A 19,085-nucleotide genomic window follows, 5' to 3' on the forward strand; every position below is an offset into this window, starting at 1 on the left:
AAGTGGGAACTATGGGATAGCTGAGGAACAGCTACCCACAGTGCACCGCTCCTGAAATCGATGGTAGCCTTGGACCATGGACATAAGCAATCGATTTTTTGATCGCACTGTGGACGCGCAAAACCGATTTTATAACATCGGTTTAAACTACTTCGAAATAATCGTGCAGTGTAGACGTACCCTGAGTTTCTCAGAGGGAACCACATCTTTGTTTATATTCCATGTCAAGGAACCCGTGAAGCTATGTGGTTAATAGTTTTACCCCTCAAAGCGAGCAGTAAGAGAAAACTGCTGCGAACCTTGTCTGCTTGTCAAACTGCACATTTGACATGGACACAGGGGCTCAGCATCAGATCAGATGCACTCAGTCTTTTATGGTGGGCTCTTCTCGTTGCTGAGTTGGGCTGAATAGTGCTCTGGAACCTCTTAAAAAGACTCTTTTTCATTTGGGTTATGAGAGATCTGAGCAATCTCATGAGAATAAGCTGCACAGCAGCAGTTGTGTGTTCTCCAGGTATAAGCCCATAGTACACTAAAAGGTTATAAGAATGCAACACCTCAGATGGCACATTAGGTTATTAAGGTTTTTATGTCACAGAGATCTAAGGGCTTATATTCACTTCAGTGTTACCTCAAGTTATCTACAGTCAACTTACTTTCTCTCACATTAGCCTAGCTCAAGTTTGAGAGGTCATACCGTAAAACAAATGTGCACTCCAACTACACAAGTGAATGGATCAGCAGCCCAAAGTAGTTGTATCCCTAACAGCATTACTAGTTCAGAACTCAAACTTCAACCCATACCCCCTGATGGGCCTGCTAACAAATTTTGAGCACCGCTTATGTGAGCTAGAGATTTGTGTGGACAGGAACCGGATTAGGAGCAACACTATGGTGTAAACAAGCCCTAAGAGTGAAGGCTGCTTTAAGAATACAAGAACCTTACACCAAGCTAATAGAGGTTTTGTATTTGTCCAGAATGGTCCTGACAATTTTATTCTGAGTCTGCACCTAACCTTGCCTTCTAACTGCACTCCTTTCCCCTACAGTTTTACAAGCGACACCAACCCTGACACTTTAGTTGATTCCTTCTTCCACTCCTACCTCTGTGCCATTTTCCATGATAGCATCTAGATCTGGAACACACTCCCCAAACCCATTTGCACATCTAGCACACTTTTCTCCTTTAAGCTCCTCATCAAAACTCATTCCATTTCTAAGAGAACCTTCAGAAGCATTCTTTTAAAAGCCTCCCCCCCTGAACCAAAAAAACCTCAACAACTTAAGAGACGTACTCAGCCCGACAACAGAGGCACACATGGGCCATAAAGTCAGTTTCATTAATCAGCTGAGGATTCCTGTAGCATTTGGGCATTATCCAGATGGCAGAGTATGTTTCTAAACACCATAAAACAGACAATCCATAATATTTTTTGTTGTTGAAGAATAGGAAGCAATTCATTGTTTTGCTATTTTGTATATTTAATTATTAATATATAAGCAATTAAAACATTCATTTTGACATCTTTTGTACCAAACCCTGTTTACTGCATTCATCTGATCTACTCAGAGTCACCATCTTAATGGCTACTGCTCTTATGAGATTCTTTAATGGTAACTCTGTTCAATATCCTCACCAACGACTTAGATACCGGCATAGAAAGTACACTTAACTTTGCTGATGATACCAAACTGGGAGGGATTGCAAATGCTTTGGAGGATAGGGTCATAATTCAAAGTGATCTGAACAAATGGGAGAAATGGTCTGAGGTAAACAGGATGAAGTTTAATAAAGACAAATGCAAAGTGCTCCATTTAGGAAGGAACAATCAGTTTCACACATACAGAATGGGAAGACAGACAGTGATTTTGCTCACTCTCTCAATTGTATGAGATTGCAATGAAAATGGGAGGTAACAGGGAGGACTGAAAAACTTCACTCTTTGAGGCATGACAACATGGTTTTAAACAAACACAGAAACCAGATCTACTGAATAAGGAGATGCCAATTTCATGTACACATTTTCAGTGAATGCATATTTTCAGTTTAAAATCCCCACTTGTAAGTGTATAAATGGAGATTATATGTTCTTATCAGGAAACCCCAAAGTACTCACTCTACCAAACTCTTAAGTATCTCCAGAGATGGAGATTCCACAACCTCCCTAGGCAATTTATTCCAGTGTTTAACCACCCTGACAGTTAGGAACGTTTTCCTAATGTCCAACCAACCCCCCCCCCCACACACACACACACACACTGCTCTACCAAAGAAAACCAAGACATGTATGCAACAGAAACACTATAAATAACATTCAGCCAGGGGTGGGGGAGAGGGAAAAGTTCATAAGATTAAACATGCAACAGGTTTAACAGGAAGTTAAAAACATTTCAAAAGGTGGAAACTGCAAAAAAAACCAGTTGTGCATGACAGTCATTTGCATTTTAAAAACTGGTCACTGAATCTTGAGTACCAGCTGCTCATGGAAATGACCACTTTGTGGAGTCATCAGATGAATGCTCATTTTGCTGGTGCAGCCCTTTGTTCCATCCGTGGAACTTTAGACTTCTAAATATAGTGAATAATTAAATGTTCAAGTATTCAACAAAAAATAACCCTCAAAGAAAAACCCTATAAAAATCGGAGACATTTCATAGGGAGAATTAAATGTTTGTTCCTAGATTCAAGTGTGTGCGCGGGGCCATTTTTAAAATCTGCAAGCATTTAGGAGAATCTAAATTTACAAAACAGAACATCATGAAGATTGGCTCATGTTCCTTTTTCTTATTCTCACAATGTTAATAACGTAACTTCAAAATTCCTAATAGGATTATGGCATACAATGGACATTAAGTACCCATTCCTATTTCCATTTAAGTTAATATGAGTTTTGCAACTGAGACACGATACAATCCTGCTTCCATTTAAGTATTTACACAGATTTACATTTTTGAAAAACGTGATAGAAATGTGGACAGTACATGGAAATGCCTGAGTCAAAACATACACAGCCCTGTGAAAAAAATGCATTTTCCCCATATTTTTCTACAAGTTCTCTACCCTTGAAAGACATATCAGAATATTTCCAAAGACAAAAATAAAAACCTGTTATAGTCTATTAAAGTTATGTACAATTCAAAAACAAAAAAGCCTATTAAAAACAGTCACACAAATTCCCATAGGGATAGTATATAACCTAGCTTGAGAGTCCAATAGCTTTTAAACAATTGACTCCAGTCTTGACATCAAATTCATCGCTACAGACAGTGAGAACAGAAAAATTCTCATTGAGAATATGTTTCATTGAACCATCCATAGTGACACTGTTTTTTATCAAGTGCATCAGGTTAATTTAGGGGCTTGCAACGTATCCAAGTAGTTAAAGGTTCTCTCTTCCAATGTGAATAACCTCAGTTGTCAAAAATTAAATTTTCATCTTCCACTGCGCTGCTCAGTCATTCAGCTAGCTTTCTTACATACCTCAATATCCCTATGGCATTCTACAATCTTAACACAACCCAAGAAATTTTGTGTCACTTCATTACTCAAAGCATTCTTAATATATTAACCACCATCATTATACACATTAAAAGTTCTATGGTCAACAGTCTGCAATCCTGAAAATTAACCATTTAATCTCATCTCTAAACAAATTTCTTTGTGTTTTCTGTCTCTAAACCAATTTCTGATTTATGACACTACTTTGCCGCTCACCTCCAAGAGTACTTTGTCTCCTTAATAATCTGAGAAAGGATTTTTGAAAGTCCAAATGAGTTATATCTGCTGATTTTCTTGTTTGCTATTTTGTTCACACACTACAAGACTTAATAGGTCAGTGATCATGTTTTCTTTTTCAGAAGCTGTGCTCATTTATTGCTATGATGCAATGATCTAGGGGCATTTATTTTTCTAAAATCATTACTTCAACTAGGCTACCTGGTACTGGAGCAAAATTTACTGGTTGGTAATTCCAAGAATAACCGTAATGTCTTTTCTAAAAGACAATCTCTGATACTCTATGAAAGGACTGGAGTGTAACGATTTTAATGAGATTGCATTATTTTTCTAGGAGCTAAGGGCCAGATTTTAAAAGGTATTTACTTGCCTAACTGCCACTGATTTAAAATCTGTTCCCCACCCACTGCATTCTTAAATGAATACCATAAAGCTCTGGTGGTCCTCCTGTTCTTTAAATGTGGTAATTTGTTCGAATACCTCCTCATATTTATAACCAGAAATGATTAGGTCCAGTGCAACTCCTGAGTCATAAAAGAGCCCTGCATCATGACTCTCTATTGTGGGCATCTTTCTCTGACAAACCATGAACTTTGGAAACTGCCTCCAAAAAGTATTCGAGGCCTTCAGTTGCCAGTGCTCTGGCTAGGATGATCGGGGTGTCCCGTTTTCAACAAGACGACACAGTCGAAAAGGGACCCTGGCAGCTCTGGTCAGCACCGCCGATCGGGCCGTTAAATGTCCGGTTGGTAGTACTATGGAACTAAGGCAGGCTAGTCCCTACCTGTCCTGGTGCTGCGCTGCACCCAGGAAGCGGCCAGCGGGTCCAGCTCCTAGGCGATGGGGCCACGGAGCTCCGCACGCTGCCCCCGCCCAGGGCACCAGCTCCACACTCCCACTGGCTAGGAATCACAGCCAATGAGAGCTGCAGGGGAGGTGCCTGCTGGCAAGAGCAGAGCACAGAGCTACCTCCACGCCTCTGCCTAGGAGCCGGACCTGCTGGCTGCTTCTGGGGTGCAGCACAGTGTTCAGTGCCAGGACACACAGGAAGCCTGCCTTGCCCCCCTCGACTGCGCCACTGAACTGAAACCGCCAGAGATAAGTCCTTGCCCCAACCCCGAGCCCCAATCCTCTGCCCCAGCCTTGAGCCCTCCCTCCCGAACCTAGATCCCCCTCCTGCTCCCCAAACCCATCAGCCCCGGCCCCACCCCAGAGCCAGCACACTCAGATGGAGCTCTTACCCCTCTGCCCCAGCCCTTAGCTCCCTCCCATATCTTGAACGCCTCTGCCCCCCACCCACCAGCCTAGAACCCCCACCTGAACCCCAAACCCCTCATCCCTGGCCCCACCCCAGAGCCCTCACCGCCTCCCACACCCCAACCCTCTACCCCAACCCACACCCTGAACCCCTCATTTTGGCCCCACCCTGGATCCTCCCCCCATCACTCCTCAGCTGTGGGGGGGAGGGGTCACTGTACAGGGAGCTGCCCCCCACCCACCAGCCTAGAACCCCCACCTGAACCCCAAACCCCTCATCCCTGGCCCCACCCCAGAGCCCTCACCGCCTCCCACACCCCAACCCTCTACCCCAACCCACACCCTGAACCCCTCATTTTGGCCCCACCCTGGAGCTGTCTCATTCGGGGCGAGCGGAGAAAGACTTCCCTCCTGTGTCCTCCAAGAGGGAAGCAAACGGAACGTCAAGAAACCGAAACGAGACCACAATACCCTTTCCCTTATGGGAAGGTCCCATCCTGACCAGGACTCATGCACAAGACCAGAAAAGGAAGTACACGGCCTATTTTTTCCCCCCCCTTCTTGTATAATACCTCTGGAGGGAATGCAATTGCACCTTGTAATTCTCACTGCTCAACCCCTCAAGTCCTGTAAGAAGCAGGTCTTCCCCTCGTCCCATGAAATGGCTCTACAAGTGCAAGACTTTAAAAGATCAACACAGGGAAATACTGGGTCTTCCTGTCCCATTACTAACTGTGCCTTTCTTAAGGTCTCTGTCTCAGCATCTGTCCTCACTGGAAAGTAGGCTATTATCAGCAAGAGGGGAAAAAAAAAAAAAAAAAAACTTCAAAAACAAACAGACTCCAACAAGAAACTGCAGAATTTGAATTAATTTGCAACTGGACACCATTAAATTAGGCTTGAATAATGACTGGGAGTGGATGGGTCATTACACAAAGTGAAACCTATTTCCCCATGCAAATTTTTCACCTACTGCTACTCAGACCTTCTTGCCAACTGTTGGAAATGGGCCATCCTGATTATCACTACAAAAGTTTTCTTTCCTCCTGATAATAGCCCACCTTAACTGATTACTCTTGTTATAGTTAGCACGGCAACACCCATTTTTCATGTCCTCTGTGTATATACCTCTTCCTACTGTATTTTCCACTGCATACGTCCGATGAAATGGGTTTTAGCCCACGAAAGTTTATGCTTAAACAAACTTGTTAGTCTCTAAGATGCCACACGTACTCCTCATTCTTTTTGTCTGGATCTTGAAGTTCAGTAATAATACTTTCACATTAGAAGTGTCTGAAATTTTTTTCCACATTTTAGAAAGGGCTAATTTTAATGCTTATTTTTTTAAAGTTTTTATTCTACACTTTTTAAAATAATTCTCCCTTATATTAAAGTTAGAAAAATGTGAAATAAGACTTGTTAAACAAATGATTGGTGTAAGCTGAAGAGCTCCTGTATCAGGACTTTTAGGAATCTTTTAAATTGGTTACAAACAGATTTTCCTTTTTTCAGGGGATACTATGAAAAAATAGTTTCCTTTGCTTTGATTATTTAACATTCCACAATAAAACTTGCTCATAAAAATCTGTCTACATGCTTAATACGTGTAAACATTCATCTTTGGATTCCAGTGCTAAATCTCCCTAGATTCTAATTAAATGTGTTTAACAGCCTATATTCTGCAGTAAAGAAATGTGTCAGAAAGCAAATGAATCCATGTTAAGAACACAGTCTCCTTGTCTGTAAGCACGTCCATATGGATGCTACTAGAGGTACGCAGAGTGTGCTTTAGTGTAGACATTCATTGTTGGAGCACTGGGATAGAGAAGCTCTTTCTAGAGTTTTAACTTTGTAATTCACTTTCCATTTATTAACTATATTGAAATCACTGCTCATCAGCATGGAAAACCCTGGCATTACTCCATGCAATATAGAAAAAATGTTTTTTTTATAAAATTACTACAAAATGCATGATTTTGCTTGTAGACAGAAGTTATTTGTCTGAATTTAGAGGTATACCCTACATTTAGGTCTTAATTTTAAAACTAAAATACATTTTCTCTCCTATACAAGCACTTAATTATCAAGCGCCCTAAAGGAGTAAGTGGGTGACATTTTATGCCTTCTATTATACAGGAAGTCAGACTAGATCCCTTCTTACCCTAAAGACCGATGAATCTCAGGAAGCAAGGTAAACAAATAAAAACACAATGAATACACATAGTGCAAGACAGACTTCAAGAACATTTTAGAACTATATTTCTTATCCAATTAAAAAAATTGGATTGATCCTCTTAGAAACACATTATATAGTCAGTTCTGACACTGGCAGTTGCCAGACACTAAAACTGCATTAGACTAACCAAAAGTTCTGTGTCGTGTCTATTACTGCAAATCAGAATTTTGGTTGGGAACCTGAGGTCCAAAGACAGCAGCTGTACCTGTGAGTTGGTGCTAAGATAAGGGCTATGTTCAGTTTATCACAAAAGGATGTTACTTCTACCATTCCTCCCAGTTACCAGTTAGGACTGTTGTCTTCCCTTTCTTTCTCATGGCTACCTTTTAGTGCATTTTGATCACTGGTTGGGCTACTGAACTCACTTGGACTCTCAGCCAAGCCACAATTTTGCCAAAGTCAGCACTCCTACTATAGATATGAAGATTAATTGGCTGCACACACACATTTTTCCTCTGCTCTTCCAACATGTAACATGCCTTCATTGCTTGTTTTCTTAATTCAACATGCCTTCATTTTTTCCCCACACAAATCTGCTTTGTCTCTCGTGATAATTATTCCCTTTGGTCTCTCCCTGGTTTGTTTGCAAGACTTCAAGTAACATTCAAGCCCTCCATATTTTTTTTGAGCACAGAAGCCACCTTCTATTTTGTACACATTTCACCACCATTGTCTTCTGACATACACAGGAACACTGTGCATAATTCACACCAGTTTGCCCTCTGCTGATTATTATTCATTCTTTAGTACAGTTATTGCATCTTACATTAGGAAATCTCTGTGGTGGTGACTATATCTGAACTTCGAATTGTCTTCACATTGGGAGAGAGAGACAAACACACACAGAATGTTTCCTTACATAGGAAATATTTATCTGAGAAAACTATTTTCTATCATTGAGGACATTCCTTGCCCTAGATATTACTCAAGGAGGAGACTTGCTCATGCAACCAAAAATCAATGCCACTTAGGTTGCTCCATATTCCTTCACCATTTTCCTGCCCCTGTTCAGATCTTCACTTGCTGAACTTCTGAAGCACGGCACTCTGATCCCAAAACGCAACTTCCAAAGTTGAAATTACATCAACTACTAGAAAACTTAATAAAACTAACAATTAAAATGTACAACATTTATTTTACAGAGAGTCTTCCCAGAGCAATGAATGCCCTTCATTTTGAGAAACAGAAAGTACAGTCCAGGGAACTAGTTTTCTCCCTCTTGTACATTTGTCTGGATATTACTGATAGGAAATAGCTTCCAAACAATTCCTAGAAAGAGAAAAAACTTCACATCCTAAGCCACAAATCCCCATAGGAGATATAAAAATGGAAATTAAAATTAATGCTGATTTCCCTCCTGCCTTAATTTAGATTGAGGAAAGATGGAATGACCAAATGCTGCATCACCCAAGGACATAATGTCAGTATTGTAACATTTGATGAAGTAATTGCAAACTTCCAGTAATCAAATGACAAGCCTCCTTGTACGAAGCTCTAGATTTCACAGGCTTTGAGGAGCACCTCCTGAAATGCACTTTGATGTATCCGTAAGCCTTAACAGATGTTCTACATGCTTGACATATGAGAACTGGCCCATTCAGAGAGACTCAGCCTTTAAGATCCCAATGAACAATCAATAAGATAGCCAATTCTCTACACACAAGCACAGAAAGACATTACAAGCTGATTCCAAATCCAAAAAGTGGGAAACTGTATGTTGGCTCTGTACCAGTTAGAACCTGGACCAAACCTTCCAAGCAAAAACTCAATATAGGCTTTCTTAAACAGGCAGCACTCTCAACACTCTCCACTTATGACATCATTTCTATAAGGAAGGGAACAAACAAACATGGCAAAGCACCCTCTTGAAAATTACACAGAGGTATTTTAAAGATCTGCAAAACCAGGATGAAGTGCAGGAGTCCCACTGGAAATCTCAACTATACAATAGCTGTGAAAAAAAAGATGTGGAAAGATTACAAAAAAAATCTTGAATAATAAACCAGAGGGTAAAAAAATTGAACCTTTAGATAAGAGGAAATTACTGATCTGCAACTAAACATTCTTCGAGCGGTGTAGTCTCTATTTGTATTCCACTGTGGGTTGCATGCATGTGCTCTATACACCCAGAGCTGGAAAATTTGGAAGTAGTGTCAGTTGGTCCCCTTTGAGGTATGGAGGGACTCGTTTATCTTTTGGTTGAAGAGCTGCAGTTCATCAAAGGGAAGGACCTCAATGGTATTCTGGGCCTCCCCAGGGGACCCTTAAGCATGGAGCCATGACTCCCTGCACATAACAGCAGCAGTAGCCATAGCTCTAGAGGAGGTATCAGAGTTGTCAACTGCGGACTGAAGCATGGTCTTGGTTATTACTTTGCCTTCATCTATCAAAGCTTAGAAAGGAGCTCTGTCCTGTTGCAGATGCCTGTCAGTAATCATAGAATCACAGAATATCAGGGTTGGAAGGGACCTCAGGAGGTCATCTAGTCCAACTCCCTGCTCAAAGCAGGACCAATCCCCAGACAGATTTTTGTCCCAGATCCCTAAATGGCCCCCTCAAGGATTGAAATCACAACCCTGGGTTTAGCAGGTGAATGCTCAAACCACTGGGCTATAATCTTTGCAAACTTGGCATAGTTCAGGAAGTCGTAATTAGCTACCATTAACTGGAGGCTAAATGACAAAACTTCCTCCCCAACAGGTCCAGACATTTGCCCTCTTTATCTATAGGAGTAGACTGGGTATGTTGCTGTCTAGCCCTTTCAAAAGTGGCCTAGAACAGCAGTAGAGTTGGGAGCAGGGTGAGAAAACAAATTCTACTGGTGGGCCTGTGAGGGTAGACACTCCCACAGAGTTCGACTTCACAACAGGAGGCATTCTCCTTGCTGAATCAGGCAGATGTAGAGGGAGGGTTCCCTAGCCTGATTGAGGCTTCATGGCCTTCTCCATGAGGTGTTTCCAGAGACACAAAAGTTCTCACTCCTCTCAGGTACAGCTGGAGAATGATCAACAGATACTGTATCTCATCGCCATGTGGGCTTCCCCAAGCCAGTATAGGCAGCACTGGTGGTCATCGCTGACCAAAAAGGATCATGGGCAAGAAGCACAGGGTTTGAAGCTTGGAGTCCTGAGCATAGTTGGGTACCTGAATGTGATACAGGGAGATGGAGTGGAGGGTGTTTCCCAAAGAGACAATCCAAACACAACTATATAAGCTGTTAAAACTATTTACAAAGCAAAATCTAAACCTTATTTTGTAGGATAAAGACAAGGCTACTGACATTGGCAGTTCCAACCTGGACCATGCGGTGATGAGAAATAACTGGAGAAACGGTCAGTTCACCCTACTCTTTATCTCCTCAGCCAGAAGTATGAGGAGAGCCAGGGCAAAGGCATGCACCAACAAACGCTATTTTCAAATTCTCTTGCACTGGGCATATGCATAAACCCATGGTGGGAAACAAAGGAACCATTACTCAAAGAACTGAAGTTTAATCCCTTAGGCCTCACAAAAGAAACTGAATCTCTGACAGACATTTGGACAGACCTCAGTCTATGTACTAGGTGACTAAGACCCCCACCCCACAAATCCTTGTGTGCTCCAACTGCAGAAAATCTCTGGGATTTTGAAATACGATGTTAATTAGTTAACAGAAGCATCCATGTAACACTCAAATGTTATGACGTTTAAGGTGAATAAGGGGGTACTGATAAAAAACTAGCTTTTGAAAAACTGGATGCTTCCTGGTTTTGCAGTTTCCATCTTTAAGAACCTAGTCAATATTAGTCTGTGAAGCCAATACACTGTAATTAGGATTACATATACTTTATCTAGTCTTATTTTTCAAGTTATTTCAGAGAATGTATACACCAGTACATATATAGAAAAAGTGAAGATGTCCATCTTCTATGTTCATGTATTCCATTAATTGAGAGCAAAATACCAGCCTGCTGTTTTAACTTACAAATTAGTTTAGATGAGAGAGAAAGCCACAAAGAGACAAAAGATCAAACGTGTCCTATTTTAGCTTGCCACTTCCTTGCTGGTAGCATTTGAAAATTAAGCCATTTGATCTTGACTCTTGTTTTGCCTGGCATCCATGTATGCTGTGGTAGAGAGAGGTTCTGTTTCTCCAAGTATAAAGGATTCCAGTGGCCTTGTGCGTCAGATTATTGCTGTGTTTTTCCTTGGCAATTTATGTATGCCACCATCACCCAGTTGTTGTTCCTGGTTTGATACAAAAATGTTCCTGGGAATTTTGTGAAGCAGGGCTCAATAGCACGGCTGGTTGCTTCTGAGCAATATCAGATTTAAAAATAAGTTACCAATGATTATTAAGAAAGAAAACTGAAGGATTTAGGTGCTGCATTGCTCTTTGTATGTGTGTGTGCATAAAACCAGGACCAGTATGATACACAAATGCTTAGAAACAATTATTTGAGCATAAGCTACAATAATTCTCCCATCACTCTTTGAAGTGTTTTAAAAAGTCCTGGAACATTTTCTGTTCTGAATCTTATTTCTACCACAGATACAGACAGAACAAAGGTGACAGGTTTCAGAGCAGTAGCCATGTTAGTCTGTATCAGCAAGAAGAACGAGGAGTACTCGTGGCACCTTAGAGACTAACAAATTTATTTGGGCATAAGCTTTCATGGGCTAAAACTGCAGTGGGTTTTAGCCCATGAAAGCTTATGCCCAAATAAATTTGTTAGTCTCTTAAGGTGCCACGAGGACTCCTTGTTCTTTTTAGAAAGAATAAGTCGACAGAGGTGAAGGTCTAATTCATACTTTCCTGATTTATCCAAACCCGTACATATATCTAATGAACATCTTTCTTGAACAAAAGCGTTTCATAGTAAGATGGCCCACATAGATTTCAGTGGAACCTCATGAGACCTCACAAACAATGTACACTTTCAAGAGAGAGACCACTGCTAGATTAAAACGTATTAGAACTTAACTTTAATGTACACAGCAGCGGAACTGTTTTTTTCTTGCTTATTGTTATTTAGTGGAAATAACTAGCTAATGTGACATGAAATCCTCCAAAGACCTTGCTGCAGCCACTTCTGTATATACTGGCTTTAAATTCTGTAGATTTCGTCATCCTACTTAAGTATGTGTTGTTGATTGTGTTTATACAACGAGCAACCTATTGTGTGTGAAAGTCGGAATCGTTATTCCAATGCAACAATGTCAATACTCTACACAGTCCGTACACTTATATTCCTATTCAATAAGACACTAATACTCACTTTTTCTCTCTCACACACATCCTCCAAAAAATATATAGTTAGTAATCTATGAATACCTATTATTATTATCAGCTGCTTATGGCTGTCAGGCAAAAAGATTATCTCTGTGGGCTGGTACTACCCTACGGCCGGTAAAATTGATTTTTAGATACGCATTTCAGCTACGTGATACGTAGCTGGAGTTCGGATCATATCTAAAATCGATTTACTCACCCTTGTCCTCAACGCGCCGGGCTCCGATGTCCGCGGCTCGCCATGTCGATTCCGGAACTCTGTTGGGGTTGGTGGAGTTCTGGAATCGATATAAGCGCGCTCAGGGATCGATATATCCCGTCTAGATTAGACGCGATATATCGATCCCCGAGCAAATCGATTTTAACGCGCCGATACGGCGCGTAGTCTAGATGTGGTCTATGAGATGAAGAGTCCTACACTGAAAAAGGCTTTTTCTGCAGGATAGGAAAACAAATTTCACATTTTCAAAAATATATAAACAGCAACCAGTTTTTTGGACATCTGCTTTAATATTTTTTTTCTTGGCATGAATAGTCTTATGGCTTAGATTTTAATTCAAATACAATAATGAAATGTTAATCAGATCTGAACTACACTTTTCAGACTACATACTGCAAGTAATTTATTGATGAATTCACTTAAACTACACTAGTCTGTCAGGGTAATTAAGCAGCAATACTAGGTGAGCTATTTCTATGTACATATAGGATACCTTGGGTCAGGAATTCCCAAGCTGGACACCCATGGCCTTTGGGAATGTATATAACACACAATAGAGTGTACTGGAGTGGGTGTGACCTGCCCAAACTTTCAGTTCCGTTCCGAAGTTTATTGATTCTATGTGAATTACAAAATAGAATTGCTGCAATTCTTTACATTAATCCATGACTTATGAGTGGTTTTCAAACTTTCCTCTAGAGATACTTAAAAAAAAAAAAAAAAGTTAGAAATATTACTGAGATAAAAATTAATATCCAACTCCACATCCTCTCCTCATCAAAACCCCAGTTTCATAAAACTACAAGAGAACCATAAAATGTCTTGAATTAAAAGGATTAAGTTTTAAATCAAATACTTATGTGAATATATAGCTATTTTGGTCATATATTTTGCTTTTGCAGTAGTGCTGAATGAAGAACATAACTGCAACATGTCTAGGCAAATGTGTTTGATTTAAGGGTACTGAATACTGCACCACATTCTTGGTACTAAAGTACCAAGCAAGTACATAAGGTTATTGAAGGTACGCAGGAAAGGCAAGTACAATATTGTAATTCAAACTCTGCAATCACCACCACCACCACCACCTCTCTATTTTTATCTACCTTATCTTTGTCCTCCACAACGTCTGCCAGCACATCATCTGGGTCCAGGATCCCCCCATCTGTATACTCGAGGTGGTGAATGTTCACCCAGTAAGCAGGGTCCTGCAGAACACCAACAAAAACAAGGTATTTTATCAAACCAAACTTCAGCTTTTAGCTCAAGCAAGCCAACAAGATTTTTGTATTCCATTTTTACTTCCCTCCCCTTTGGTAAAGATGTTTGTCTAAAATGGAATATTTTGAAGACTATTTCTGGTTGAAGAGTTCAAAGAAACATCTACTGATACAAAGACTGAATTTTTGTGTCAGGTTACTACCAATGGAATAATGTCCAATATGATCTTAAGATGTATATCTGCATTGATTTACTGTACATTTTAATTATTTACCAAATGTAAATGAGGTTAGATGGATTTTACACTTGTGGGATAGCTCAGTGGGGAGGGATAGGTCAGTGGTTTGAGCAGTGGCCTGCTAAACCCAGGGTTGTGAGTTCAATCCTTGAGGGGGCCACTTGGGGATCTGGAGCAAAAATCAGTACTTGGTCCTGCTAGTGAAGGCAGGGGGCTGGACCTTTCGAGATCCCTTCCAGTTCTAGGAAATAGGTATCTCTCCAATTATAAATATAAAAAAATAAATACACATTACAAGAAAGAAATTTAAATAAACCATGCTATATCATTGTAAACCACTGTAATTTAAAGAAAATTTACTGTCTGACAACTTGGGGAAAAGTGTATATTGTTTTGCAAAACACACACTCATACCGTACCCTATCTCAGCTACACCATCCACCAAGAATTTTCTGCTTATGAAAGTTGCTCCCTCAACAGAGACAACTGATAATGGGATTCACTGGGGCAAAATGCAGAAGACAACGTTTGTGAACGGGTAAGCTTACTCATGTAATTTGACATGGCACAACAGGAACCAAGTTTCAGTCCTCAGAAGACAGCATCTTCCCCTCCTCAACTTTTAACAGAATGCTACACAATGCTTCCCCTGAAGCCAATGACACAATCATCAACTTCAGTGGAAGAAGGTTTGGTTTCTAAATGAATTGCTTACTAGAGAATTTCAAGTGTCATTCCTGAGGTTAAGCACTGAACCATAGTTAATCATCAATAATATTGGCAAACAAACATAGTGCTGGCTTGGATCTCCTCTCTGTAGCAGGCTAAAAAAAGGACAACCTGCTTAGTTAAATAAAACAACTCAATAAAGAAAGCATATTGTGCCTTACAAATTAAAAATGATTTCAGAAAAAATTATGCTATTCTACCCTTAAGTTACCCCCACTGAATTTGAATAAAGTAGTTAATAATTAAATCCACATCTTTGAAGATTGGGCAATTTTAAATCCATGGGGAAGTTAAAAGAAAAAGCACTCGCTTTAAGGGTGGAACCAGCACTGAGAGCTACCCTCTAACAATAAAGGTGCTAAACAGCAAAATCACAGGCTGAAAGAGAGAAGCAGTCCAGCTAGGGCTTCCCTTGTACCTCTATAACCTCTTGAATGTTGGCAATATCAGACTGAGGCCTGATCTGCATTAAAAATGTTGAAATATTGGGGGGGGGGAAGGCAAGCACACCCAAGTGCCATAGCAATACCAACCTAACTCTCAGTGTAGACGCAGATAGATGGACGGAAGAATGCTTCTGTTGACTTGGGTACCATAGCTCAGGGGAGGTAGTATCCCTACACTGAAGTAAAACCCTCTTCTGCCAATGTAGACTGCATGTACACTACAGGGTTATGCAAGCATAGCTACAGTGCTGTAACTATCCTGGTTTAGTTCCTGTAGTGTAGACATGGCCTGACTTCCCAGCTAGACTCAGGTCATCAGCTGATTGCTCCAACTTCCTACCACTCTCTCCCGCACAGGACCTATGTGCCCAGCCTGACTCTCCTTGCCTTCCACACTCATCACCATTCTCCCCACCCTCTCTGCTTCTTTCATTTTCCCCTTCTCTTTTGCTCCTATTAATTCTTCCCCTCCAGTCTTCCCTCTCCATCCTATTTCCTAGACTCTTTAAAAAAGTCCCCCCCACACAAAATAAATCACAAAACTGAAAAGCTACATGAGGGAAAAAAAGAACCACACTGAACTAACCAAAGGTTTGTCAGCTACCATCTTGATTCTTCTGCAATGTAACCATTTCTCCCACCTCCTTGTCTCTGTCATCTCTATTTAGATTTTAAGTTCTTTGAAGCAGGGAGTATTTGCATAGGTTTGTATAATATCGAGCAGAATGAAATCTCAATCTTCGCTGGGGTGCTCTTATGATACAGACAACAAAATAACCCCATGAAAATTAAGATTGTCCCTCACCATATTTATATAAAGTGATATTTTGTCACAGTTTTCTTAAAAACCTGCAGGTTCTGACCACCCGAGGAAACCCTACAGCAGATGAGCAAGAGACTTTAATGACATGTTGGCTGACTATATACGTACATTATGGACCAATTTTGATTAAGCCTGTTTTTATCATCTGTACCAAAGCCAAGAAGTGCTAAGTGCCTCAAAAATAAATAAATCAGAATGGGGATGGGGCATCAGTCCATTACATGCTACCACTTGGTCTGCACCACAAAGTTTCCAAGTGAGTCCACGTTTCCTCACACAGCAAGCACATCGGTTCCTCAGTTGCCAAAACCCTCCTGCCCACAGGATGTCGCACCAAAATTATCCCTGCAATATAATTAGCACATAGGAACCCATTTTAGTCTCAAAATTTGCATGCCAAAAAAATAAACAAACAGAGTACAACATGACCCAATGCCCCAAATGGGAGAAGAGGTTCAATTAAGCCCATAAATTTCAAACAGTTATAAGTGAAAACAGGTCGCAATCCACCCACCCTCAATTCGGAGCTTTAGCACATAATCCTCCACAGAAACTCTCTGATAAAATCCAAACATCTACTGGGAAGTGAGCCAGTTCCACCCTACCATAGGTAACGTTTAAACAAGTCATTTTTCCATAGCAACCTTATCTATCTTCCCTTTACCTACAAGTTGTAAACTGAACTAATTTTATACTGATAAAAGGAAGTTTACAAACCAGGAAAAAGGATTTCCATAAGAGCACTTAAAGGGCAAATTTACTTTCCATTATATAGTTTCAATAGCTAATTAACAGCATCTTTACTACCACATGCTATTTTAATTGAAACTGAATATTTGGTACAGTTCTCAAACAAGAATTTTCACATATATTAATATCTGACTGTATGAGCAAAAATTAACTTCTCCTTTTTCCTGTGCTTAAACCTCATGTGACGGGTTGGATCACAGAAACCCCATTGGTGCTGCCAACTGATGTACCAAGACTACTTCTGCCCCTGCTTTCCCTGCCAGCTTGGGACTCCAGCACTCTTGTCTTGTTGAGCCAGACACACCAGTCCACTCCTGCACCAACCCAGGGACTAAATCACGTGCCCCAAAGCTGCAGATTTAACTGAAAGCAACTTAAGAAGTGTTCCAGTCTTTAACACTCAGATGCTCAACTCCCAATGGTGTCCAAACCCCAAATAAATCTGTTTTACCCTGAATAAAGCTTATATAGGGTAAACTCAAGTTGTTCACCCTCTATAACACTGATAGATATGCACAGCTGTTTGCCACCCCCCAGGGATTAATACATACTCTGGGTTAATAAGTAAAAAGTGATTTTATTAAATACAGAAAGTAGGATTTAAGTGGTTCCACCTAGTGACAGACAGAACAAAATGAATTACCAGCAAAATAAGACAAAACATGCAAGTCTAAGCCTAGTACAGTAATAAAACTGAATACAGATAAAAATCTCACCCTCAGAGATGGTTCACAGTCTTTCACAGACGGGACGCCTTCCTAGTCTGGGCACAATCCCTTCCTCTGGTACAGCCCTCGTTCCAGCTCAGGTGGTAGCAAGGGGATTTTTCATGATAGCCACTCCCTTTGTTCTGTTCCATGCACTTATATATATTTTGCATAAGGCGGGAATAATTTGTTCCTCTGGATTCCCACCCCCCCTTCTCAATGGAAAAGCACCAGGTTAAAGATGGATTCCAGTTCAGGTGACATGATCACATGTCACTGTAAGACCTCAAGCCTTCATTGCTCCAAGCCTGACTCACAGGAAGGCCTGCCTGCAAACAGAGCCATCCACAGTCAATTGTCCTGGCTGATGGGAGCCATCAAGATTCCAAACCACCATTAATGGCCCCCACTTTACGTAATTACAATAGGCCCTCAGAGTTATATTTCATATTTCTAGTTTCAGATACAAGATTGATACATTTATACAAAAAGGATGACCACACTCAGTAGATTATAAGCTTTGTAATTATACCTTACAAGAGACCTTTTGGATGAAGCATATTTTAATTACATTATATTCACATTCATGAGCATACTTTCATAAAATCACAAAGTGCAACGTCACACCTCAATCTGTAACATATATAATTAAAAACATATACATTACAATTTTCACATATATTTGGCCCAAACTTAGTTCCAGGATAGTGCAATCACTCTCCCATCTTCAGTTGCAGGGGAATATTATACAAGACATTAGCATGCACTACTGTCAAGGTATCCTCTCTCAGTCCAGTGACTCCCACATGTTGACCACTAGCCATATACTCAATATTGTGTGTCTTGTTCTTCCTTGATTCTGTGTTTGTAAAGTGCAGTGTGGCTTTACAAGCGAATAATTCAATAAAAGTATCTTTATAAACTCAGACTTTAAAGGTCAGAAGGGACCATTATGATCATCTAGTCTGACCCCCTGCACAATGCAGGTCACAGAATTTGACCCATCCACTTCAATAACAAACCCCTAACCTATGTCTGAGTTACTGAAGTCCTCAAATTGTGGTTTGAAGACCTCAAGCTGCAGAGAATCCCCCAGGAAGTGACCTGTGCCCCACGCTGCAGAGAAAGGCGAAAAACCTCCAGGGCCTCTGCCAATCTGCCCTGGAGGAAAATTCCTTCCCAACTCCAAATATGGCAATCAGTTAAACCCTGAGCATGTGGCCAAGACTCACCAGCCAGCACCCAGGAAAGAATTCTTTGTAGTAACTCGGATCCCATCCCATCTAACATCCCATCAGAGACCACTGGGCATATTTACCTGCTGATAATCAAAGATCAAATGCCAAATTAATTGCCAAAAATTAGGCTATCCCATCATACCATCCCCTCCATAAACTTATCAAGCTTAGTCTTAAAGCCAGATATGTCTTTTGCCCCCACTACTCCTCTT

General features: G+C 40.6%; 1 protein-coding gene across 2 annotated transcripts in view; it reads right to left on the reverse strand.

Moving 5' to 3' along the window:
- PARD3B (par-3 family cell polarity regulator beta) overlaps positions 1 to 19,085 on the reverse strand; it is a 725,193-nt gene that overhangs the window by 654,600 nt on the left and 51,508 nt on the right. For both annotated transcript variants that reach the window (XM_075069989.1, XM_075069988.1), the window contains exon 2: positions 13,828 to 13,929. In XM_075069989.1, the coding sequence (XP_074926090.1) occupies positions 13,828 to 13,929 (102 nt within the window). The remainder of the gene's footprint in view (positions 1 to 13,827; positions 13,930 to 19,085) is intronic.

The sequence above is a fragment of the Chelonoidis abingdonii genome, chromosome 10, assembly GCF_003597395.2.
Source record: "Chelonoidis abingdonii isolate Lonesome George chromosome 10, CheloAbing_2.0, whole genome shotgun sequence".
NCBI classification, from domain to species: Eukaryota; Metazoa; Chordata; order Testudines; family Testudinidae; genus Chelonoidis; species Chelonoidis abingdonii.